Source organism: Manis pentadactyla, chromosome 8 (assembly GCF_030020395.1).
Source record: "Manis pentadactyla isolate mManPen7 chromosome 8, mManPen7.hap1, whole genome shotgun sequence".
Classification (NCBI taxonomy): domain Eukaryota; kingdom Metazoa; phylum Chordata; class Mammalia; order Pholidota; family Manidae; genus Manis; species Manis pentadactyla.
Genome location: NC_080026.1, coordinates 47,769,174 through 47,793,600, shown reverse-complemented (window position 1 = coordinate 47,793,600; position 24,427 = coordinate 47,769,174). Strand labels below are relative to the sequence as shown.

The following is a 24,427-nucleotide window of genomic DNA, read 5'->3' as shown; positions in this document are numbered from 1 at the left end:
TTCTGTCCGGCAGTGGGGTCCCTGTCCCTTTAAGACTTTCAAAAAGCACTCGCTTTTCTTTGTCCCTGGGGGCTGGCTGCGGTGACCCACTCACAGGTCTTACTGTCCTGTTTCCCTAGTTTCCAGCACCCCACACACACACTGTGTCTGCGCTCTGGTGCGGATGTCTAGGGCTGGCTTTTTAGCAGTCCTGGGCTCCCACTCCCTTCCCGCTTCTACTCCTCTCCTCCCGCCGGGAGCTGGGGTGAGGGGCACTTGGGTCCCGCTGGGCCGCGGCTTGTATCTTACCCCCTTTGTGAGGCTCTAGGTTCTCGCAGGTGTGGATGTAGTCTGGCTGTTGTCCTGTGTCTTCTGGTCTCTCTTTTAGGAAGAGTTGTATTTGTTGTATTTTCACAAATGTATGTGGTTTTGTGAGGAGATTTCTGCTGCTCTACTCACGCTGCCATCTTGCCTCTTACAATGTCTTTTTAAAGAAAAATCACAGACCTGTGTTCAAGGCTGCCATGACAGATGGTTTCTAAGTGTGAGTGCGTATGTTTGGAGAGGTACTTCTGAATAGAAATTATTGCCTTTATAAGTGATTGTTTGTTTTAGAGAGCATTCTAAGGCATTGGAAAGTTTGGCATTTAATGCTAGTTCTGTTGCTAATTGGTGTGGGGATGAGTCTTTGCTTCAGCTGTTCCAGTTCAGTGTGGGAGAGTCATACTGTGAGATTAAGGGAACACTGTAAGATCTCTGTAAAGTTCCTTAAACCACACCATCCCAGAATTCTTGCTACTTGTAGATACTGCAGGTCATAAGGATGCATGAAAGTATTTGACGCATAGCACATGGTAGTTGACATACATCATCCTAGGGATTTCTCTCTTCTGTGGGGTTTTTGGAGTTCATGCACGTCTTATTCTGCTTTGTCTACAGGCACGTTTGGAAGTGCACCGGTTTGGGATCACAGGTTATGGAAAAGGAAAGGAAAGAGCCCTGGAACAGGAACGCGCCATTATGCTGGGTGCTAAGGTGAGGGGCTGCCTTCCATCACCAGACAGGACACAGAATGGCAGAGCCCAGGGCAAGTTGGCAGGGTTAACTGGAAAATTTCTGCAAAATGAAAAATGTTGCTATGTGTCCTTTTTCTTTAATTTCAGCCTCCTAAAAACAGTTATGTGAATTACAAGGTTTTCCAGGAGCAAATCAAAGGAAAAAGGGCAGCAAAGGAGGAAGAACAGAGAATGGTGGGTGTGACAGCTTTTGCTTTGCTTTAGTAATGCACCCCAGAAAGATGTGGTGTGGTGTGCCCCAGTGGAATGTTGGACCTGCTGCCTAAAGTGGTCTTTAGACAACAAGATCATTCTCTCCACTTCTTCAAGTCAGCTACATTTTATAATACCACCCAAGTGATCTGGCATATTTACATGAAAGGATTGCTTTTAAATAGCAATCTGCTATTCACATAATGTAAGCTAATTTGGTTTTTTTAACCCTAGAGTCTTTTTTTGGCCCAGGGGCTTTTACATTGTAGAACACAAGGGTTTATGATAACAAGGGGAATAGATGGGATATGACCCCTATAATATGACCTATCATATGACCTATAATGAGAGATTTGATATTTCTACTGTCTGTCTTCTCTGCAATGGCCTTTCACATTCTTCAAAGGGTTTTAGGATGAAAGTTTGTTATGTTTATTATGTCTACTTGAAGAAGTACTAAAAACAAATGATACCTCACAATGATTTCCTCACAAATCTCTTGCTTTTGTTTGAATTTCCATTATCCATTACTGACACATATTATCTTAAATTCTGAAATCAGGCCCAGGACACAGATATTTTCAAGAAAAAGAAGAGGAAAGGGCAGGAAGACAGGTGAGTGGCACCATCAGATACTAGAGTGGTATGATCTGGATAAACCTCTTGATAAGTTCTGAAAGTAATACCTTAAATGTTGGGGTGTTCTAGTCCCTTAGAGTGCTACACTATCTGTCATATATCCTAATCAAGCCCTTTGAGGAGAAGATCGGATTTAGCAGATTGTTCAAGTTCAAACAGCTACCTCAGAGCTGAATTAGAACCTTCTCCCATTTCCCATTTTCAAAGACCAGACACTTCGCATGAGTCGTGGAAATGCTAAGCCTGATGTTTCTGGCCAAGGACTTCTGTGCCCTGCTAAGGGAGACTGTGATACCACGGCATGTCCCATCTCTGTCTGTCTGTCTTGCCTGCTCTTTGGCCTACCACATGAGATAGAGGACCATGATTTGAGTTACAGAACCTTGATTTTGTTGCTTTATGCCTGTTTCTTAGCTTTTGTTCAAGTGTCTTTCTCTCTCCTTGGATTTCTCTTTCAAATTGGACTCCTTTTGCCTCAATCCTTTTCTTGGACTCCTAGTAAGCATGCATATGCTATCAGGCAGTCATTTGTTCTGGCCATATATGTCTGTCTATTGAGGGCCCACTGTGTGCCAGGCACACAGGTGGCCAAGGCATGTGGGATGCAGCCATGATCACACAACAGGCATCCCTGCCCTCGGAGGCTGAGAGTGTGAGGGGAGCAAAGGAACACACAGCAGGTAAGAAAGGGGATGTCAGTGGCTGGCAGGTTCTGTGAAGAGGATGAAATACAGGGTTGTAAAAGAAAATCACTGGGAGATGGGCTGGGATGTCATTCTGAGGAAGTGACATCTGAGCTGAGAACTGAGTGAAGAGGAGGAGGTGGTCTGGAAAGATCTGGTAGCAGAACATTCCACGTAGAAGAAAGCAGTGCCCAGGCCCTGAGGCAGGAGTGTGGATGTCACATTTCAGGCACCATAAGAAGGCAGTCCTGTTGGGCTGGGTGTGGCACACAGCGCGGAAGGAACCTGGTATTTGCAGGCAGACCATGCTCACCTGGTTGGTGGTGGAGCAGTCCTCTATAAGCTTAACCATAATACCTTTCTCATTTAAATACAGGAAACTCAAAAAGAAGAAATCAGCTCCCATTTTGTCAAGTGGACAGAGTGGACAGGTTGGAAAATTCAAAAATGGGACATTGATTCTGAGCCAAGTTGATATCAAGAAAATTAATTCTTCCCGAGTGGCTAAATGAAGTACTTTGTAACATAAAGAGAGGACTGGGAAAGTGCCATTATACTGAAACTGGACTCCTGCGAGACTTCTAGATTATTATTTATTTTCAATACATAGACTTTAAATTTTAGGGAAAAAATAAATTATAAATAATAAAATTTCAAGTTGCTAAGGTGTCTGTTTTGGAGTGATAACCATGTTGGGCCATCTATAGTGTGAACATAAAGTAAACCTATTGAAAATGATGTTTAATCTCCAGCAAAGCTCACTCTAGTTTCATTTTGGTGTTTTGTGCATTTGCGTAAGGTAATATTTTTTCATAAATTTACTGATTTTGTAAATGCTAATAATCTTAAAGTGCCTCAATTTTTCAAAAAATGATGTTACTGTATCATGAAAGAATGTGATAACTTGACAGATGTTTTAATTTTAAAAAAAATCTAAAACAGTTTTAGTTTTCAGCCTACCAGGTATATAAAATCTACCTGATAAGTTATGTAACTAAAGTACAACTTTTGTGGTATATATAGCCATGATTATTAAATAACACAACAGAGGAATATCCTAGTAGCTACTTTTAATCAAATATAATCTTCAAAGTAATCACCTTGGGCAGCTAAACATTTGTTTTATAAAGATACCACCCTTGCTGAAAGTGTCTGAAACTTCTCAAAGCCTGTGGCACATTTTAAAAATTCATGGTGGTAATCAATTTTGGCAACCCCCCTTTTTTTTGCCAACAATTCAGATCCAGACCTAGTAAATAACCAAATTTTGGTGAAAACAGAGTAAGTGGCTGACTTCTTTATCTGACTTGTAAGTTGACTCCAAAGACATTGCCAAATGAGCTAAAAAAATGTTTTGAATTGACACAAAGTTGGAATTAGTATTTTACTTTCCAGGATTATTTTGAAAGGCAGTATTCATTAGGAGATAGATGGATGAGATGGACAGATGGGCAGTTTTTAAAAGTAATGATTTAAGAAGGTGTAGAAGATCCCAAACGTGACAATGCTAGGAAGAACCTCGAGTTAGAAATGACCTATGAGAGTGGTCCTGGATCAGTATAACTCCCTTCCTTTTTCAACAGAGAGCCTGGAGATAGTGCTGGCCCCACCTTACTCCTGCCTCCCACAGCTGCATGGCCCAGACATGGAGCACTGTCCCAGGCTAGTCAGTTTTGGAAAAGCATGCCAGTTCCAAGTATAAATTGCTTTTTGGTTTCACCTTTTAATTTGCTGAATAAATATTTAAAGAGCAGTTTTGTGACCACTGGGCATTCTAGAAACAGATTTAGGGACTAAAAGAAAGCAGCTTGTACTTTAAGGACTGAGTATCATGTTTAGACCTTGCTTTTTATTTCCCCATTGATAAAGCTTTCTCCAGCAAGATTAGCCACAGAGAGAAGCCACAGTGAAAAACAGTCATCCAAGGGAAGACGGCTTTGACCAAGATCCTGGCAAAAGCTGCAAAGGAAAGAAACTGGGCTTCAGGGTGGTGGATAAGTGTTTCCTCACTGTCTTAATCTGCCATCTCCCCTTTGCAGGAGCTTCTTCCCAGTTGTGCACACCTCTGTGAGGATCAGTTCTTACTCCGCACAAGCTTCCTGCCTATTGTTCCTCCCAGTGATCCACCAAGGGAAGTTGTGATTCCTGTCCCTGCAACTCTTGGTTCTATGGACCCAGAGACTCTGTTTCCCAACGGGAGAAGCAGAAAACAGTTAGTGTCCTACTGAACCAAGGTTGTTGCCTGGCATGAAGAGCTCCCACCCTGCAGGGGTGGTTGACCATGACTATAAAGAGCAGGTAGAGCTGCTGTCACCCAGGGGAGCAGGAAGGAATCTGCAGCCAAGCAGTCCACTGGGGCATTCTCTTGATATGCCCTTTGCCTGATGTTGATGGTGAATGGACAAGTGCAGTGACCTGGGACAGAAGGAACTGGTGACCAGAGGCCCAGACTCCCCAGGGGAAGGGTCCCGGTCAGGTTAGCAGAAGTGCTATGTGAGGGCCAGGGGAGCCAAGAACAAAAAGCAGAAGCGATGAGTGTTGCCGCTCCAAGACCAGCTAGAGTGACAGGGGATGTATTTTTTTCCCCAACCTTCCTCGTCTAAGCTTTCCTCCCTGGAATTCTTGAAGAGTTTCTCCCCATACTTCAGTGAGGCACAGATCTGTGGCACAGGGGCTGGCCTGGTGGACACGGCGATTTCCTCTCAGACCCCCTTCTAGAAATAAGGACTTTCTCAGCTACCAAGACTAGAGAGAGCACCTCCTCCTGCTATTAACCCTCCCCAGGGATGGCCTTGTTGATTCCTGGGGTGAATCCACAGCCAGTGAAGGATTGACAGGAGCATCTTAAGGTCTAGGCCTCTTATCCCAACTCGGGACTGCTGTGGAGTTGAGTTGGCTGAGGCCTTTGCCGGTCTGCATCTCAGCTTGATGTCTCCCTCGGCCCAATCCTGCTTCCTTTCCTTTCATTCCAAGGGTGTGGATCCCAAAAGCACCTGCTAATAAATGTCCTGCTCTGTAATCTGAGTCTACAACAGCCCTCTACCCAGTGAAACCCTTCAGTAACCCAGCAGGCAACCAGAGGGTGAGGCCAGGTCTCAGGGGCTGTTGGGAGCATGTAGGATGGCTGCTCCTGATGGTCCAAATTTGAGGAAAGCCGCAGGTGACAAGAGTTCCTGACAGATACCCCTGGACTGTCAGGTTGGGCTGGTTAGTCTCCCTGATGTCCATAGGTTATTAGGATGTTTTCCCCAAATCTCAGTGTCCACTTATCACCCACTATCAATTTGTTATTCGTGAATTTATCTTAAACCACATGTTAACTGTTACAGTTTGCAGCCTTATTACCTCTTGCAAAAATGAATTCCACAAAATCCCCACTGAGACAGATGGTCCTTACAGTTCAGTCACATTGTCACCTCAAGATTTTCTGGGCACATGCAGCAGAAGCACGTTAACCCTGGTGCCCACCAATGCCCATGCCCTCCAGGTGGAAGACAGGGCAGCTTTTCCTCCCTGCAGCCTCTGCCCCATCTCTGGGTAGTCAGGGTCAGCATGGAAAAAGGCAGACCCTGGCCACTGTGCAGTAATTACAGACCATGCCTTGTTTTTCAGTTGTTGGCAGTGTCAAAGAATTTATTTCAAATCTGCTTAAGACCATGGTAAAACAGGTTCTCCAAAAGGCAATACATAAAGTTTAACCAACCCCCAAAACCAGAAAACAGTGTTTGCAATTCAAAAAATACAAATGCATGTGGATACCAATACAAAAATTAGAAAAACATTGCTTCCCTCCCCCTTACCTCCTCTGCATTTCCAGTGGGAGATGAACACCAGCGGGACCAAGGGTGCCACCAAATACCAACAACCAGTGACAGGAAGTGGATGTGATGAGGAGGGTGGGAGAGAAGGGAGAAAAGAGGGGCAAAGAAAGGCAGGAAAATGGAGGTTCTGTCAACGGCCAAAATATTGACACAGTTTTTTGTTACTTTTTAAATTCCTTTGCCAACGTTAAACATCTCTCATGCTTAGTACAACAGTTTAGTGTGAAAGCAGCAATTCTACATCATGCATTTAACACTCTGCTCACACTGCACTTCCTCATGGTGCTAAAGATACCTGGGTTGCGGGTGTGGGTCCCAGGCATGGGGGCACTGGACAGGCCTTACCTCACTGGAGTCTCCTCCAGGACTCGCCATGTACCTGCCCTCTCAGCCACAGGCAGTCAATTCTGCAAGTGTGAAGCTGTGTTTGGTCTCACCCCACAGCCTTTTGAGGCCTGACCGGAGGCTCACTCACTTGCTGGGGTCCTCCCCAGGCCCCATTAGGCATGAGCCACATATTTGACAGAACAGCAGCTCCTTGGGACCAGTCTTCACTCTAAGGACTCAACTCCCATCTCCTTTTGACTGAGGTTGGTGTTAGTCATGGCAAAGGCTAAGAGTCCCCCCTCACAGATGGTATATTCCAGCCATGTGACACCCACCAGCATTCCCCTACCCCCGTCACCTTTGAGACTAGCTTGTGCCATCTCGTCTTACTCATAGACATTGTTTCCAACTATCTCAGTTCTGTCTGTTGAGATCCTTAGAAATAAAGACATACTATGGGTTGGGAGAACCCTTAGAAACCAGCACTTAAGGGAACCAAGGAGGCAAAAAGGCAGGTTAATCTCTTTATATGTTTGAAGGGGGCTTCTGCAGGCAGATGCCTTTGGGACTAACAGTGAGAACATTGATAAGTAGCCTGTTTCACAGCACCATTAAAATGAGCCTTACTGGGAATGGGGACATTTGGGGTGTTGCTTTCTATGGTCATATGAAGCCTGTTTTAAATGTCAATTTTACCCCCTCAAGACCAGGCAGCTGTGTAATAAATACATGCTCCTGGTCATAAGAGGCTTGGATGGAAGACACTGGTTAGAGAATACTCTGGAAAGTCAACATGCAGGCTTGATTCATGGCACATGAACCATTAGCCCAGACTCAATAGATGAAAGACTACCCTTGTTTCTTTAACAGTGTTATCCTATAATCCTCACAAGACGTCAGAGGAGGTAGGTTAGTGTGATTATTCCCATTTTCAGGTGGGAATACTGAGGCACAGAAAGATTTAAAAGCTTTGCCCCCACCATAACATGAACCAATACCAAAGCCAGGTTAAAAGAGATGAGTGCCTGAGGACTGAATTTGGTTCTGATCAATACATCTTGCCCCAAACCTATTCTTACCTACTTTACAGTCTATTTAAAGTTGAAGCTGCCAGGATCCTTTTCTGGTCTAGGAGAAACTGCCATGGAAGGGTGATCAATGAAAGCAGCTACTGGCTACTCAGGAAACAAAAATCGAGATTTCCTAGGATCAGCATAGACCTTGAATATCTTCTAATGAGATCTGATTAACCAGTTAACGGCCACAAACCCATTAAGAAATTCCTGTTGCTTCCAGTCAGAGGAGGCCAAGGAAAATAAAGGGAATGAGTTTTGCTTTCTCAGTAAAGGGTGGGGGTTAGGGGCATCATCAGTGAATGCAAAGTGAGACCTAGGGCGGCTTCTGTTCTTGGCTCCCTGATCCCCCTCCTGCCCCAGCTAGCACAGCACTGCAGACCCAAGGAAAATCCTGGTCTTGGGTATTAAGATGAAGGCGTGCAGCCATGTGATACAGGCTTTCTGTGTAACACTGGAGTGGATGCCCCACATATTTGCAACCATTGCAAACCACTGGCAAACCTAGTGGTTCTCAACCAGAGGCACCCACCAGGGGACATTTGGCAATGTCTGTAGACCCTTTCAGTTGTCACAATTAACTCAAGCAGTGCTGCTGGCACCTAGTGGGTGGAGCCAGGAATGCTGCTGGCCATCCTATTGTGCACAGCACAGCTCCCCACAACAGAATCACCCACCCCAAAATGCCAGTAGTGCTGAGAGTGAGGAACCCATCGTCTGTGGGCTTCGTAACTGTTTTTCGGCATTCCCATGTTGGGTTCCCCCAAGGATTACCCGCCCTCACTATCTCATAGCCAGCAAGTGGCCATGGGACCTGCAGCAGCTTCGTTAACGAGCCACCTGCTCTTCTGTGCTGAAACATGCCTTCACAGGGGACCAAGCCTTTCCCTTGCAATTAGAATTAAGACTTAAGTGCAAATATCCCTGGAAGAAGTACATGTAGATCCCACATTCTGATCCCTTCCTGAGAGTGCTGCGGTAGGCAGAAGGTCCCCCAGAGCAAGGAGGATGGGCCTCTCCATATCGCTCTTGGTGAACTCCAGTGCTGCCCAGGCTCTCTGGATGGCATGGCCCTCCCCAGTCTTGGTGGGCCACGGGGCACCTGAGGGCACTGTTGGAGCTGTGGAGTACACATAGGGCCAGAGATTCAGCCCAGAACTATATACAGGTTTATAGTGTGTAGGTCAGGATTACTGATGTCTGCTTTAACTGGAATAATTTTCCCAAACAGGACAGAGGGATAAGTGTTGTGGGTATCACTTACCTAGCTTTGAATTCGGAGTGATGATGTCACGTAGTGGGATGCTATTAGATATTATTTAAAGAGATTGATTCTAAAAAGAAAGGCATACAGTGTGGCCAAGCTTGCTCACTAGCAAAGGACAATCTACAGAACTAAGTTATGGAGGCATGATTTACAATGCAATGGGACTTGACATGTTAAATTACTTTAACTCCTTTCTCACTGAAACTGCTTGATAGACAAACACTGAGTTATTCTTCAGCCATCCCAGCAAAAGCATCATCTTGATTTTATTTCTATGTACAAAAATGCCACTGCATTGTAAAGGAGCAGGGAATTCAATGCAGAGGAGAAGCCCATGACCCATCTCTTCTACTCCAAATCCCAGGGGCTTTCTGGGAGGGTGACGGAAGGCCACGAGTTGGTGATTCCTTCTTCATTTTGCTGATCCCTCCAAACAACAAGTGTGTGGCACAGACCTGCCTTCTCTCTTGGGCCCATTCTTGTCCCTGAAAGGTATTCTGTGCTGTGGACAGGAGACATTGCTGCAGGGCAGTGTGACATGGTCCCTGGTGTCATCCGTATTGCTTCTGGGCTCCTGCAGGAGTCGGTTCAGGTAGAATGGTGCCATGCCCAGCACCCACAGGCCCCTAGGACTGCAGATGGCTGCACACAGGGTGCAAGTCCTGGCAGCTTCCCTCTGAACTTCATGACGTTTTCTTCCCAAAAGTGGCCACTGAAATTGTGGGAATTCCCCTTTTCTGTTTCCACACCTCCTGGCCTGGATGCTGGCTTTCCTGAGGGTGTCCTCAAGTCCACACTGACCTTGAGCAGCTCCTCTCTGAAGAGGCAGAGGCAGGGCCACCTGAGTGCCCAGTCTCAATGGTCCTGGGAGCTCCCCGGCCTTTCATCCGGATGCAACTGTAGAAGCCACTTCTGCTAGGAGACCCTGCCCAGCTCACCCTCCTGAGCACACCCGTACTCCCAGTGCTTTTCCACAAGACTAGATGTTTCTCAGTGCTGATGTGTATGGATAGACCTGTCAGCCACAGCTTCCTTGGCCCCAGGAATGCGTGGCTCCCTTGTCTTTAGGAATGTGGCCCACCCTGCCAGCCGAGTCCACCAGAGCTATGGCTGCAGAGTGAGACAGAAGAAGTGGGGGCAGGAAAGAGGGGCAGCTGCATAGGTAAGGACATCCAGGCCGTGCCATCACCTGATGGGCTCTGGGACAAGAGAGGAGCACCTCCGTGTACCAGAAACCACTCAGCTAACGAGATTGAAGGGGCAAGACCTCAACTCCCCTGAGCAGATGGGTGCCAGGAACTTGGTGGTGGTGGCAGAAATGCAGCACCAAGCAGCTCCTGAAGGTAGTGGGCAGTGGCCAAGCTGGCTACACCATGGACAGAGCAGGGACAAGGCAGCCCTGTGGTCCAAGAGCATGGGCTTTGAGGTAGGAGCGTTGGGTCTACTGGACAGAGGGCAAGCTCTGTGCAGCATCGCCGGGGTTACTTGGGAAACAGTGCAGTGTCTAAGCAAGCAGATAGGACTGAGTCAACACAGTTGGTGCCGGTTTACAGGCTAGGTTTTACAGAAGTCCAATCCAGCGAATAGACAAAGTACTCCTCAACCGCAAAAAGAAAACATATTCTTTAAAAAAGGAGAGAGAGAGGTTTACTACCAGATGGAAATGGAGGTGGCAGGTGACAGGGAAGAAGAGATGGAAAAAGGAAGGGTCAGGTGCTCTGGGGACAGGAGCATGGCAGGCTCCAGGCTCAGATTCTAGAGAGAGCTCTGAGGGACGGAAATGACTCCACATGGGTTTCAAGGGAGAAAGTTAGTGTTCCCAGCAAGGAGAGGGCTCCCAGAGCCCTGCCCTGGCCACGTGGCCTCCACACACCCAGGCTCATGCTGGGAAGCTGAGAGACAAGGAGCATAATATTGCTATTTCCTGCCTTCTTCAGAGGTCCTGCCTGCCCTGCCACAGCAGAACCACCCCCGCCATCAGGACCACTTCTTCCTTTCATAATGCTTTCATGAAGACAGTAAGATGGGTTTCAAAGTGAAGGTGGACCAATTCTGCCAGGCTTTCCCAGGAGGGCCTCCCCTTTTACATGCTTATGAGTCTGGGAGTGGCAGCGATCAGAAGAGCAATTCAGATGGGTTTGAACTTAACCTTTTGGGAAGCCAGTTCCAGAAAAGAGTCCCCCCCACCAGGTGAAAGCTTATCACATAGCCGTTCAAATTCCAGTGTTTTTGTCTGTGTTTAAGAACTAAGAACCAAGGAATGAATTTTAGCAGACTGTTGTGTGTGCCCATGTGTGTATGCGTGTGTTGTGCATGTGTGTGTATGAGAGAGAGACAGATTGGCTGATTAATGAAGGACCTGAGGTAACTATACAGGTTTCAACAGTTCAATGATTGATGATTCATGCCCCTTTCTACTGATCCTGGATTAGGTCTGCAAGTGGTATAATATACTGAAGAATCCAGTCCCCAAAGGCTAAAGGATAGCCTTTTCCAGGTAAAGACGAGAACCTGCAAGCTGGGGCTCTGAAGGAGTGGCATCCCGGGCAGGAGCTGGCACTCAGAGCCTGAGATTCCAGAGTGTCTCTGCCTGCTGCTCTCTGGATGCCCATGACAAAGACTGCCCTCCTCTTGTTCCCCAAAAAGACAAGCTCTGAAAACAGATGGCAGGAAACATAGCCAAAAGCCCTGAATGCTTTCTCACTCTCTTGAGAAACATCCTTCCTTGTGAGCATTTGTTATGTCAGGTGGAATGAAGGGGAAACACACCAGAGTTCACCACCAACAGTGGCCTCAAACAGCATGGACCCCTTCTTCATTCCCCAAAGAAAGCATGTCTCTAAGATACTCCGTGCCAGCTGAGTTGCACCCATTACATGGCCGCCCTGCCTTCGAGGGTTAGTGAGGGATGGTCAGGCTTTTCCCAGATGCTGGTGGAGAGCTGAAGCTGGAGGGCTAGTTGCCTGACAGCTTTGGCCGCCCCAGGTTTGCTGGCACTTCCAGTCCTGTGTGCAGGGTGACCTGGAAACAGAGATAGGCCACATGAGGGTGGGAGAGGCCATCACTCAGACCGAGCGCTCAAACAGCACTGTGGGCTCTGTGAGTTCAGGGGTGGCCACTGGCAGGAACCTGAGGGCTTCTCTGTATTGTGGGTGTGCTGCTTGTATGTCACTCAGCACAACTAATGTAAGAACCCAGCATTTGTCCAAGGAGTTGGTCTGAATCTCTTTCCTCAGGAACCAGAGCAGCCTGGGTTCCCCTCTGCCCTCACTGAAGGGGCCCAGAAGTACTGGTTCTTGTGGTTGTATATTGGTTCAGCTTTCTTTCTGTGGCCCCTGTTCTTTTCCTACATCTGTTCTGTTGTCCCTGTGGAGTAACAGCTGTCATATCAGGCTGCCTCAAAGCCCTTTTTGCAAACAAGTGGAGATACAAATCAATCCACTGGTAACTGCTGTGCACCCATCAATATTCAGAGCCCGTGGGCACCACCAAGCAGGGATCCCTCCACCGAGGGGCAGGAGGACTCTGCTAGAAACAAAGGATGCTGCCTCCACATTTCCCCCACTCCTTCACTGGGCTCCCGTTTGTCTCTTCTGGCTTTGGGTTGGGCCTCCTGAGCCATCTACACTCGCCTAGGACTCGGGCCCAGCCCTGGGCTCTGAAGGGAGTTTCCTGCCTGCTCACGTGGGAACCAGAGAGGGGCAGAAAGGGTGGGAGAAGCTGGAGGGGGCTCACAGCACCCAGAACTGGTCTCTCCCAACTCTCCTTGGCTATTTCTTCTCTCCAAGCCAGCTTTGCATTCCCTGCCCTGGAAGGCCCAGCACACACACACATGGCCATCAGGCTCCATTGCAGTCTTTCCCAAAAGAGGAATCACACCTTGCTTCCCTGCTCCATCCTCTACTCTCTTCCCTTTTCCTGTGTCTCCACACGCTGCTGCCTTAGAACCCCAGCTTATTTCAAGTGATCGGGTAGAAACTCATCACACCAGAGAGGGCCATGTCCAGCAAAGGCCCCAGGCAGGCGGGTGGTAAGTTTGCTGTCTGGGTGGGTGCTGCAGTTGGCTTCTTTATAGCCCACTTAGCCCCATGGTGTTTCAGAGGCCCTGGTGAGGGATGAGCAGCCATATGTGCCCTGGCCCCAAGGGGTTCACAGTACCTGTACATTGCGGTTGAGGCTGAGGGCTGGCATGAAGACCCCATCCACATGGCTGAAGGCCGTAGGACCCTGCTGCTGCCCATTGATGAAGAAGGTCAGAGTGTGCTTGTCCAGGTCCAGCAGCACACCAACAGTGGCCCCCTTACACACACCACCCTCCGTCCTGTGAAAAGAAGCCCCAGAAAGCCCCATCACCACACCTAGCCTGGAATGGAGGTGATGGCCCAGGAGAATCACTTAAAGGATATTGGGAATAGCCTTACCCAAAAATCACAGCCACCACGGGGGTAGGGATGGGGTACAGGGAGCTATTCCTCTGGGCATAGGTGTTCTGGGAGTGCATCTGCTATTAAGAGGCCCACACAGAAAGACCCCACCCTTCATGAAAGGTCCCTTAGCTTAGAGGAACCAGGTTATCCATCCCTTCTTTCCTGACAGTATCGAGGCCTAGACACCCAGGGAATTAGGGTTTTGATGAGTGGGTCCCACTTTAACACATGGAACATGGAACATAGGTAGAGAAGACTCCTTTACCTGCCAAGGAAAAGAACTAGCTTGGCACTCTCTGCAGTTTTAGTCAGGTGAGACAAACAGAAGCTGATATCCTGGCCTTTGAGAGATTATGAAAGGCCCTTCCCCACTATGAAAGGCAGAACATAGCAGGGGACAGATGCTGAATTTGGAATCAAAGCGTCTGAGGCACCATCCCATGGGTGCAGTGGTGCAGTGGTGAGAATGTACATCGAAAAGCTCTTGAGAAGTTACACTGTGTTTCGGGTGGTGGGAATTCATATCCACTGGACAGGGAAGACTGTCTCAGTGAGCAGCACTCTCCAGAGGTAATGGGTTGGCCTGCCTCCCAAGGGTCTGGGGGAGATGGGGGCTGGGCGGGGCAATGTCCCTCAGACTCTCCTCTTCCACAGCTGGGGCTGAGGTCTTCACACTGACCTCTGCTGTTACATCTTCTGTGATAAAACCATTTTTGTCCCTTCCTGATTGGGAATGAGCTGATCAGTTGGACGCCCTCGGGGCAGAGAGCACAGGAAAAATTTCAGTGGGCTGACACAAAGGGTGTTTCTCCAAGGGGGCAGATTTCCCAGACAGTGAGTGAAGCCCCAGGGCAAATCCCTGGTCAGAGAAGGCAACTGGACCGGGCCCATGGTGCTATTCGGATGCTGACCACTTGGGTGGTGGCCATGACGAGCCTAAGGCGCAGTTATGTGCAAGGACAGCACTGCTCGGGCTCCCCTGTGCCCCAACTGCACATGCAGAACTGAGCTGGGGTCCTGAGTTAAGCACCACTTATTAGCCCTGGGACAGGCCACTGTTCAACCTTTCTAAGACCATCTCATTATCTGTAAAATGGTGATAACAATAGTACTTTGGTGAGGACTAAATGATATCATACAAGTCAGGTGCTTCCTGCAGCCTTGAGTACAAAGTATATCTGGGTGCTGGTTGCCTCAAGCAAGCAGAGGTGCAGCTGTTGGGCCTGGACTCAGCTTCTTTGTGGCTTGTGAACAGGGGCTGGTAGGCCCAGCATCTGGTCAGCCTGTAGCACCTGGGCAGCCTGCAGGGCCCAGGAAGAGGGTGCAGAGGGACAGAATTGCTTACCCCTTCCCTAGGCCTCTGGAGACAGGGGTCCCTTCTACTGAAATGGCAGCTTGGAAGAGGCCCTGTCTGCTGCTAGCTCCCCTGGGAAGCCTCAGGCAAGTCTCTGCTCCCGCCAGGACCTGATGCTCCAAGAGCCTCCAGAGCTGACTCTGCCTGGAGCTAAAGATCACTAAGGTTGGCTCCTTGAGGCTCCTTAACCAAATCTACTTGGAAAGTGGCTGAAAACACCTAAACTTGGGAATAGAAGGGACACTGGTCCCACAGGACCCTCATTCCCACCCCCAGTCGAGGAGGGCAGGGTTGCAGCGCACCTGCTGGTGTGGGAGTTGCAGTGCATGAACCAGCTGCGGTTGTTGTCCACATACATGGCCCAGGCCTTGTCGTCCTTGCCCAGCATCATGTCCTTGACCACGCTGGCTCTGGCCACCCCAAAGGCGGGGTCTGGGTGGTTGTCATACCGGTCCACGTGCAGCTCCCAGTAGTGCACGCCCTTGGAGAAGGCAGCTGTGCCCAGCACCACCCTGTCATCATAGCTGCTGCACGTGGCTGTCTGGTTGTTGTTGGATAAAATGATGTCCCGGTGCCCAGAGTTGGGGTCAAATGTGAACCAAGCCACTGGATGGGAAGGAGGCAAGAGGACTAGGGTCAGGGGATGGCATTCGCTAGCATACTGTAACCTGAATGCAGAGACACAGGCTCACGCACATCCATCAGAAGGCTGGCACCCAGCACCAAATGCTCTTCCCTGTGTGATTCACACATGCGTGCACATACACAACTCCCTGATCTGTGTTCATCCAAGTTCCCAAACACAAGAGCCCAACACTGCCAAGAAACACAGACATTCAGGCAGGCCTCAAAACCCCAAATCTAAGCGCATTTCATGGAGTCTTGATTTCTGACACCCTTCCACGTGCTTCCTACACACAGTGAGTCAAAGAGGAAGTAGATACCCAGGAGATCTGAGACACAGGGAGGTGAAGTGATGTTGCCAACACTGCAAAGCTCCATTTTGCCATTTCCCAGTCCATAGGATGGTGTCACCTTTGGCTCTACCAGACACCCAAGGTGTGTGGAAGGTGAGGCCCTTACTCTGAAATGACTGAAACCCAAAATGCACAGAGCGAGAACTGCCCATCTCCAGGCCAGGGGGCTCCTGGGGCAGAAAGCTCATGAATGCTTCACTTTTTATTAAATAACTCTGCAGGTCACACCATTTTCAGAGAACCATACCCATCTGTGCCCTGTCTTCTGTCCCCCTCATCCCTGGGAGACAAGCCAGGCAAATTTTGTTTTCTTCAGGACAATCAGAGGTTGCACTGGGTACATAATGACAACAGCACAGGGTAGGAGCCATCCTGGAGCCCTGCAGCCCAGGCTGGGGCATGGCTGGTTTGGAACGTGTTCCTTATTTACATCATTGCTCCCTGCTTTAGACTCAGATGATCAAAAGGCAACAGAAAATAGATGTGCTCTTGTTGCCTGAAACCTGAAAGGACCCAGCTGGGTGTTAAAACCATCAGATCTGAGCTCTGGTGCTCAGTATTCCAGGGATAGGTTCCTACTGGAGGAGGGCTGGAACCAGAGGCTGGTGTGTGCCACCCTGAGACTCTTCTCTGGGACTGTCCCGCCCACTCTCAGCCCCCGAGTCACCCAGAGCCTCTCAACACCTTGGCTCCTTTCCCAGGTCTGGTAGATGGAGGGAAGGAATGCCTCTGTCCCTGTGGCCTGCAGGGAGAGGCCTGCAGGCCAGGAGCCACAGTTAGAGGAGCAGGGACGGGGCTGGCCATGGGCACTCTTCTTCTCAGCACTCCCTCACTCCTCCAGCAGAAGCTGCATGAAATATGGGCTGGCCTGGACCCTGTTCTCCTTCTAAGCTCATCCACAGCACCAGGATATTTCTCCCCTGAGGCCTGTGGCTCACCGTCAGATGTCTGCAGGACAACAGTTTTACTGTAAGGCCCGATGCCGGAGGAGTTGAACGCCTTGACTCTGGCATTGTAGGTGCTGTTGAAATGAAGGCCATCGATGCTGCACAGGGTCTCCTTGCCAACGTACACTTCCTAAAAGACAGCCAAGTCTGCTTACCAGGTACCTGTTACTTGGGACATTGCTCTTAGCATCACATTGACGTAGAAAGTGCTGTCACCCCAACAGTTATTGAATAAGGAAAATTTGGATGTGTGGCAGCAGGGTCACAGACTGTAAGTTGGGCACCAACCTTACTAATGGCTGCCTGGCCCCTCTGCCTGGGAGGGTGTGGTGATGACAGGGCCCTAAGGGGAAAGTCTGCAGCCAGCTAGGATGTTGCCTGAGGTCAGCCCTGTCAGCCAGGACTCGGAGCCTGGGGACACCAGCTCTTCTGGGGAACAGAGGGGAAGAAAACTCCGCTTCCTTCTTGGTTGGAGCAATGGAGAATTACTGGGATCCAATGGGCATTTAAGCTAGAAAACACAAGCTAAACATCTAAATAAACAAAATAAACAATATTTTAAAAAGAAGGGTCATCACACAATGTAGAGAAAAAGTTGACCAAGCACAGGCAGGTTCTACTTGATTTGGAACCACTTCTGGAGTGAGGGGGTGCTCCCCTCTTCCCTGTTTTCTCCCAACCCAGAGGCTGGCATCTTCCACTCCTCAGCCCCGCTGGAGCTGCTTTGTTTCCAGCCTCCCATTTCTGGTGGGACCTCAAAGATCTTTTTCTAGGGATTTACTTTGTTCTCCACTCACTTCAAACTTACCCTTGTTCCTATTAACTCCCCCAAGTGCTTAGCCTCACACCTTTCTTACGTCACTTTGTTTTGCTTAGTTTGTCTAAAACATCTTTCCTGTCTGGTTGTTTAGGAGTTTACTCTTCATTTGTGATTCCAGGCTGTTAATAATAATAGCTGAGGTTCAGGTGTTGTACACAGTTGACATGTATTTGAATCCTCCCATATCCCTTGGACACTGTACTATTTTTTGTTTTTACACACAAGAAGACCCAGGAAAGGTAGGGGACTTGCCCACCTTCACAGTTAACTTGTTTGGAAGCCAGGTTTCAAATCCAGCTCTGTCTGCTTCAGAGCCATTTTCCCCATTATAACACACTGTTCCTCACAAATACTAGCCCTGGGATCTAGCTTTTGTCAGTGACCACACCTTACAGGGGAAAGGCCATCTTTATTTGAGCTCTGTGTCTGCTTCTTTGGACATTTCAAAATAGTCATCCCTTTCTTCCCATTTCAAAAGCATGAGCTCTCCTGGTTTCCAGCTGAGGAGCCCTTTCAGCTTTCAGCTTCTTTGCATGACCCAGATGCCCAAGGTTCATAACGTAGTGAATGACCCTCCATTACCCTCTAAAGCTGCCTCAGCTTTGCACTTTATTCACACAGGACACAGCCATTCCCAAGGGGGTGCTGCATTATTTCCCCAACTCTTACATTCTCATAGGGTATCTTTCAAGTAAAAAAATAAAATGACATATGCATAAATCCATTTGAGAGAAACAAAGAGAATATTGACCTACAGCTAGAATTGTTAAATGGGTGTGACTCCCCAGGAGAAGAAACTAAACAACTATTATGGTGGCAGTGGTTGGTTAGAATGAGTTTTCAGCTCTCTTTTGTGCATGTCTGCAAAGCAACATGAGTGCAATCTATACTTCATTGTGGGAAATCTCAAGGTAGAGTTCCACTAGGAGGTCTGGGGTGAGGTAGAATAGGGTGCTGCCCCAGGGTTTCTACCTGATGGGAGAGTAGATGATGCATTTCTGGTTGTTTTTATTGTCCCTGCAGTATTTCATCTCTGGGGACATGCATGTAGAAGGCCATCCCAACCAACAAACATTTATCAAGGGTCTTCCACATGCACAGCACTTGCCAGGTAAGCAGTTAGTGACCCTGAGAAGGCACAGTGTGGCAGAACCCTGGGGGATGGATACCTGTGTGAGGCATCTGTGGGGATGTTGAAGATAGTTATAACAGGACGAGGGAGGGCTAAGCCAGGAGGTAGGTATGTGCAGGTGACACCTTTTCTGAGCACCACCCTGGCCAGTGTCCTCAGGGAATCATCTCGAATCTTCTCTGTGGCTGCCCTCTGCCTGCAGGCCTGCCCTGACTGAGCCCTGGGAGAGAAGCCCCAGGCCCCTGAGCTCCGACCCAGCAGCCCCTGCCCTCTCTGGGCGGCATCGCAATAAGGGCAGCCCTGTGGGCTAGTCCAGCAGCCAGGCCTCTCAGGCCCCCAGGTCAGGACCCCCCAGAGAGCACAGGGCCTCACCCGGAACTGCCCCCCATCGCCGTCGTCCAGCTCCAGGATGTAGCCGTCTACAGGGCTGTGAGTGAAGGGAGGCATCCTCCAGGCCAGCGTGACACTGTTGTTGTGGGTGCAGCATTTCTCCAGCTGCAGCAGTGGGACAGGTGGCACTGCATGGGGATCGGGGATTCAGTGCACAGTACCGTGGCTCCACCCAGGCTCCCCTCCCCAGCCAGGGCCTGGACCAGAGGAAAGGTAGCTGAGTTCTCTTACAAGCCACCTGTGATCACACCCAGCCTGTCACACATACACCTCGGTCCCGGGACTCTCAGCCCCAAGGTGGGCTGAGAGAAGGCAAGCATAGATGTCCATGCACCCTTAGCCCTGGAGAGTATCCTGGCATCTGGCAGTGGGGAGGCATGGCAGAGGATGCCTCTACCCCTGGTGGGTGGCTTGAAGTTAGAGCATCCTCCCCACTTTGAAAATAACAGGTTGTGACTCTCAGCCAAGAGTGGTTTGCCCCAGAGCCTACCTCTCTGCAGGGCTGCATCCTGCTGGGAGGGGGTGTTAGGAGGTGCAACATGCAAAGACACATTTAAACCTTTGGCTGGAAGCATTTTAAAGGCCCAGGGAACTACATCCAGGAAGGAAAGGCATTCCTAGAAGATTGGACAGTCAATCGATGGAATTAGGGATTTGAATTAAAAGTATCATAAATTATATTAAGGTAAGATTGGGATGCTTTTATTTTCTCACTGTGTTAAGGCTCAAGAGATTTTAGGACTAAATATAGTCCACACTGACACTTTTTAAAGGGAAAATTGTAACATCATTAGGGCACTGTCTTCCAGATTTCAACTGATGGTTTAGTTGGGTGCAGCCCCTGTCTTGATTACTGACTTGGACCCAGAGCTGGCTGAGTGCAGCCTGATTTGCCAGGGCTTGGCTTCTGCCTGTAGGAGCTCCCTCTCCATCCCTAGGCTGCTGCCCACTCTCCTGCCTCCTCTGGGAATTCCATTACTCCCAACTCCCCTCTGAGCAGGTCCAAGCCTCCTCCTTTAGCACCCCAACTTTCCAGAGCCACTCCTCCCTCTGCCATGCATCCCCCAGCCCATCAGGCTCCCTCTGCTCCTCAGCACCTCTCTCATTTACACCCAGGGCAGGTGGCATTTCCAAACCTCACCTCAGGTGCAAACTAAGTATGGGAGTGAAAGTGGATTGTGCAAGGGACTTGTTCTTTCTTTAGTTTAAAAATGGCTATGTATTTTGCAGGTTAGGATTTCCTGAGTTCACAGATATCGCAGGATTGGTACTCAGTCTTTTGATATTTTGATTTAAAAAAACCAAACAGATTTACTCCCTCTCCTGAAGTTACCCTTGATGACTCTAGAGAGACAGCCTTTAGATCAGGACTCTGGTTCTAGCCAACACTTGCTGACTGTAACCCGGAGCAGGTTTTGCAAACTTTACTTCGCCCTGAGACTGTGTCCCCCTGGCTCTGGTACTCATCTCCTGCCATTCTCCACCTTGTTCATTCTGCTCTCACCTTCCATTCTTCTTGGATCTTCCTGCTCTTCTTCGAACCCAGAAAACTTATTCTGCCCCAGGGCTTTGCATGTGCCATCCCTCTGCCACCTGGAATGTTCTTCCCCTCTATTGCATCTCTTTCATGCTCCTTACCTTGAAATACCCTCACATGTCTACTGCTGCTCCTTTTCTGAAAAGCACCTTCTTATAGCAGCTGGCACCATTAGGTTATATTGCATTATATATTGTGTATTGTCTACTTCCTTCTCTAGAGTATCAGCTCAGTTTTGTGAAAGAGCTTGTAGACTTGTTTGAGTCGTGTCCTGGGCACCGAGAATAGTGCCTTGTACCTGGTGGACACTCAAAAAGAGTCTGAATGATCCTCTTTTATAAGTAGGAATACTCAGCCTCAGACTGGGGTGTTCCCTGCCCTCAGTCACCCAGTTAGTGGGTGGCTAAATTGGGCCTTGAACACAGGGCTGTGATGGAGGCAGGGAGCACAGAATGCCCCTCCCTCCCATTCTGCCTAACTCTGTTTCTGAAGCCTTCCAACAGCACTGAGCTGCTCCTGCAGAGGAGATGCCTCTTCTGCAAGAAGCACTGAGTGAACTGGGCCAATCGCAGCTCACCCCTACATTTCATCTGAATGAAGTCCAGCTGGTGGATGGTCTGCAGCAGTGGCTCACTGTCCAAAGTCAGGTCGAACTCTGCAGACACTTTCGGCTCCAGGGCACCTTTGACCCACTGCTCTTGAGATACTTGGACACGCTTGATCAGAGCATCTGAGATCTTAAAGGGGAGCACAGAGTTTAGGGTTTTAATTTGAAAAGGAAAAATCATGCAGCATATGGTGAGGAAGGAGCAGGGTCATGGGCTCTGTGGGCTCACAATGGGAAGAGTCTGTGCTGACCACATGCTCTCAAGCCCTGGTGGTGATGCAGTCATTCCTGTGCTGTATTATTTAAATCATATTTCAAAAGTGCAATCAGGTTACATGTAAGAAGCACTTGCTACTTAAAATTAGGTCAGACCCTTTTGTGAAGCAAATGATATTTTTAACAATACACAAAAACATTCTTCATTGTACTTCATTTGCTAGATTTAATGCATTGCAAAGTGAAACATACTATCAGTGTGTCACAGGGTCTGAAGAGATCATTCCTTATATCCCCACAATTTTGAAGCTCAACTCCTGGTGTGTTGTTTTCAAGTTGCTCTGCAGCTTCTGCTCCGAGCTCTCAGGGCATCACACCCACAGCTCTGCTCTCCTTTGCTGGGAAGTTCTACTCATTCGGACACTTGCACATGTCCCTGTAGAGCCATGATCTGGTGCACCCTTCTTAGGAACCAATCAAGGGGATTCATCATTTTCCCCACAGATGGAGGACTGAGCTCTCTTCTGAGTCACTGCCATGTTCCTGAGACATGCTCATGGCCCTGAGTCAGCCTGGTTAGAGGGATACCCCAGCAAGGTTGCTAAGCTATTCTGGCTCTGCAGGTAGCAGACATCTGCCCAGGCCTACAGGACTTTGCACTTAGAGGTAATGAGCCAAGTGGATTCTGTCAACTCACTTCCTCCACTCCGATCTTTGCAGCTTGTTTGGCAATGACCGTCCTTTCCTATCTGTGGGGAAAATGTTGACTTGGGATCCCTGGAAGTCAGAGCATTAAAGCATGTCATTTCAGCCCTAGAGATAATGACGTTTGGTCTCCTCTTTTAATGAAGACATGGAACCAGGGTCACAACTGGTGAGGGCAGAGCCAAGGTGAGAACCTAGGCCTTCAGAAATGACTGAGCAAAGGAGAATCTACTCAATTCTAAGCCATGGGAAGGGACCTTCCTGAAACTTCAGCTAGTTTGAGGGGGTGGTGGGGGAGTTGGGGAAAGGAAGCCAAGCCCACCCAGAGCCCTCTGGGAGCCAGCTCACCTGTAGAAACCCAGAGGGATCATTCTCCTTGATCACCTCCAGGCAGTACTCCATCAGCCCCGTCGACTGGCGCAGCTTCAGCGTGCAGTGACTAATCTGATCCCAGACCATCTACAATGGAAAGAATCCCTAGTAACCACCTTGTCTGAGGAAGGGTAGCTGGGCTGCAGTGAGAGTCAGAGAGATCACACAGAGAGGGCCCTGGAGGAGGGGCACAGACCTTGACCACTGTGCACCCTTTCCTCCCACCAATCTCTCCTGAGCACCAAGTGCCCTCTGCACTGTGGAATAAAAGCACCCACTTTGCTGTACTTGAAAACCATGGGCCCTGCCCAATGCTCATTCCTTCTTTCCTTGAAAGCAATATTTCCCAATTCAGTTGGGAAATGCCTATAAAATAGATTGAGCCCTCCAGACAACAAAGCAGTCCTTTGTGAATGCAGAGCGTTCTGGGCGCCTGCCTGGACAGGAGCCTAGCATCAGGTCAGGGAAAACCTCTCCTTCCTGGGGTGGATATTGGTTGTATTATTGCTGATTAGTGAGTGCATGAGATATCAGAGATACCAACTAATACTCACCCAGTGCATATGGTGTGCTCCATCCCACCCTGGGATGTGGAGGCTGGGAGGGGGATAGAGTGCATTGGTCACCTGGTACCTACCTTCAACTTGTGCTCCCTCTCCTTAGTAACCTTGGTGAGCAGCTTGGCTTTCTGCCGAGTTAAAGCATCAACCAGTGCATCACACTGAGCAACCAGGCAGGCTTCATAGTCCAGTCCATTTTCCTGGGGAAAGAAGAGAGCTTTAGGGAGAAGGCATGCTGAAATCCAGCCAGTGCTAGGGACAAAGAAGTATGTCAGAGTAGCTCTTCCCAGAGTTACCTATATAGCACTATTACATTGGAAATGCTGTTAATATGAATTATGGAGGGGTACCATGAATCTTCGCATATCAGTACAGTAGAATATTCCCGTCATTCAAGCCTTGCTCATAGAGAGTTTTTAATGTCACAGAAAATGCTCACAAGAGACTGTTAAGAAGAAACAGCAGGCTACCAGCTGTGTACAGCATAGTCCCACACACATGTTGTGCATGTGTGTGTCTAAAGTAATGAGACAAGGCAAAATGGTGAGGTGGTCACCTAAGATGGTGAGATACTGGTGAACTTTTTCTTAGTTATGTCCATTTTTCTCTACTTTCTAAAATTTCTGTAGCACATACTTTTGCTTTTTGTAATCAGAAAACAGTAAAACAACCAAAAACCTGGTGCTTTTGCTTTAGTGTCTGTCTTTGTTCTAACACAGATTCCTTCTAAGGAAGGAGATGTCTCTAAGATCTAAGTGTCTCTAAGATCAGTGTGGATTCAAGCCTCATGTGCTGGACTGAATTGTGTCCCTCTCCCCAAATGCCTATGCTGCAGTCCTAACCCCAGTCCCTCAGAATGGGGCTGAAGTTGGACAAGGGCTGTAAGGAGGTGGTTACATTAAAATGAGGTCATCAGGGTGGCTCTGATCCAAGATTAAGAATGGCAGCCCCTCCATCCCTTTTCTCCATCCAGACACTGGAGTGCTTTCCGGGTTCACCATCTTCATGCTTGGCATTCATAGAGCACACGCGTGTGCACTCTCTTCCCTGCAGACAGAGCTCTTGAGGCCAGAGATGTACCTTATTGATCTGAGTTCGGCTCAGTACATGACTCAGCATGGGTGATCAGTAAATACATTTATTTAGTAAATGGTGTGTTTATATTTTGATGCATTGATTACATGGCCATGAAAGCACCATATCCGCATATGGATTAGGACTACATGTCCATGTGGAGTGCTGCATTACATCTTTGCAGCTCTCTTCCATGATTCTCTGTAACTGAGGTCATGGAAAATCCCCTTTCCGTATCCAGGGGTGACATGG

The 24,427-nt window shown here is 48.6% G+C and overlaps 2 protein-coding genes across 6 annotated transcripts in view; one reads left to right on the top strand and one right to left on the bottom strand.

The window, feature by feature from the left end:
- The window catches only part of C8H1orf131 (chromosome 8 C1orf131 homolog), a 36,815-nt gene extending 25,070 nt beyond the window's left edge, over positions 1-11,745 (top strand). For 2 of the 4 annotated variants that reach the window (XM_057505725.1, XM_057505723.1), the window contains 4 exons: positions 919-1,014; positions 1,143-1,229; positions 1,810-1,862; positions 2,946-5,588. In XM_057505725.1, the coding sequence (XP_057361708.1) occupies positions 919-1,014; positions 1,143-1,229; positions 1,810-1,862; positions 2,946-3,081 (372 nt within the window). In that variant the 3' untranslated portion in view covers positions 3,082-5,588. Of the gene's footprint in view, positions 1-918; positions 1,015-1,142; positions 1,230-1,809; positions 1,863-2,945; positions 5,589-11,489 lie in introns of those variants that run through there. The other 2 variants (XR_008998847.1, XM_057505724.1) reach the window with 2 other exon arrangements.
- Positions 11,746-11,869: 124 nt separating this feature from the next.
- Positions 11,870-24,427, bottom strand: part of TRIM67 (tripartite motif containing 67) — a 57,333-nt gene continuing 44,775 nt past the window's right edge. The window contains exons 3-10 of one of the 2 annotated variants that reach the window (XM_036909416.2): positions 23,179-23,301; positions 22,518-22,628; positions 21,219-21,378; positions 19,087-19,232; positions 16,754-16,892; positions 15,141-15,444; positions 13,216-13,378; positions 11,870-12,078 (exon numbers count right to left, since the gene is read on the bottom strand). In XM_036909416.2, coding sequence (XP_036765311.1) covers positions 12,013-12,078; positions 13,216-13,378; positions 15,141-15,444; positions 16,754-16,892; positions 19,087-19,232; positions 21,219-21,378; positions 22,518-22,628; positions 23,179-23,301 — 1,212 coding nt within the window. In that variant the 3' untranslated portion in view covers positions 11,870-12,012. The remainder of the gene's footprint in view (positions 12,079-13,215; positions 13,379-15,140; positions 15,445-16,753; positions 16,893-19,086; positions 19,233-21,218; positions 21,379-22,517; positions 22,629-23,178; positions 23,302-24,427) is intronic. The other variant, XM_036909417.2, reaches the window with a different exon arrangement.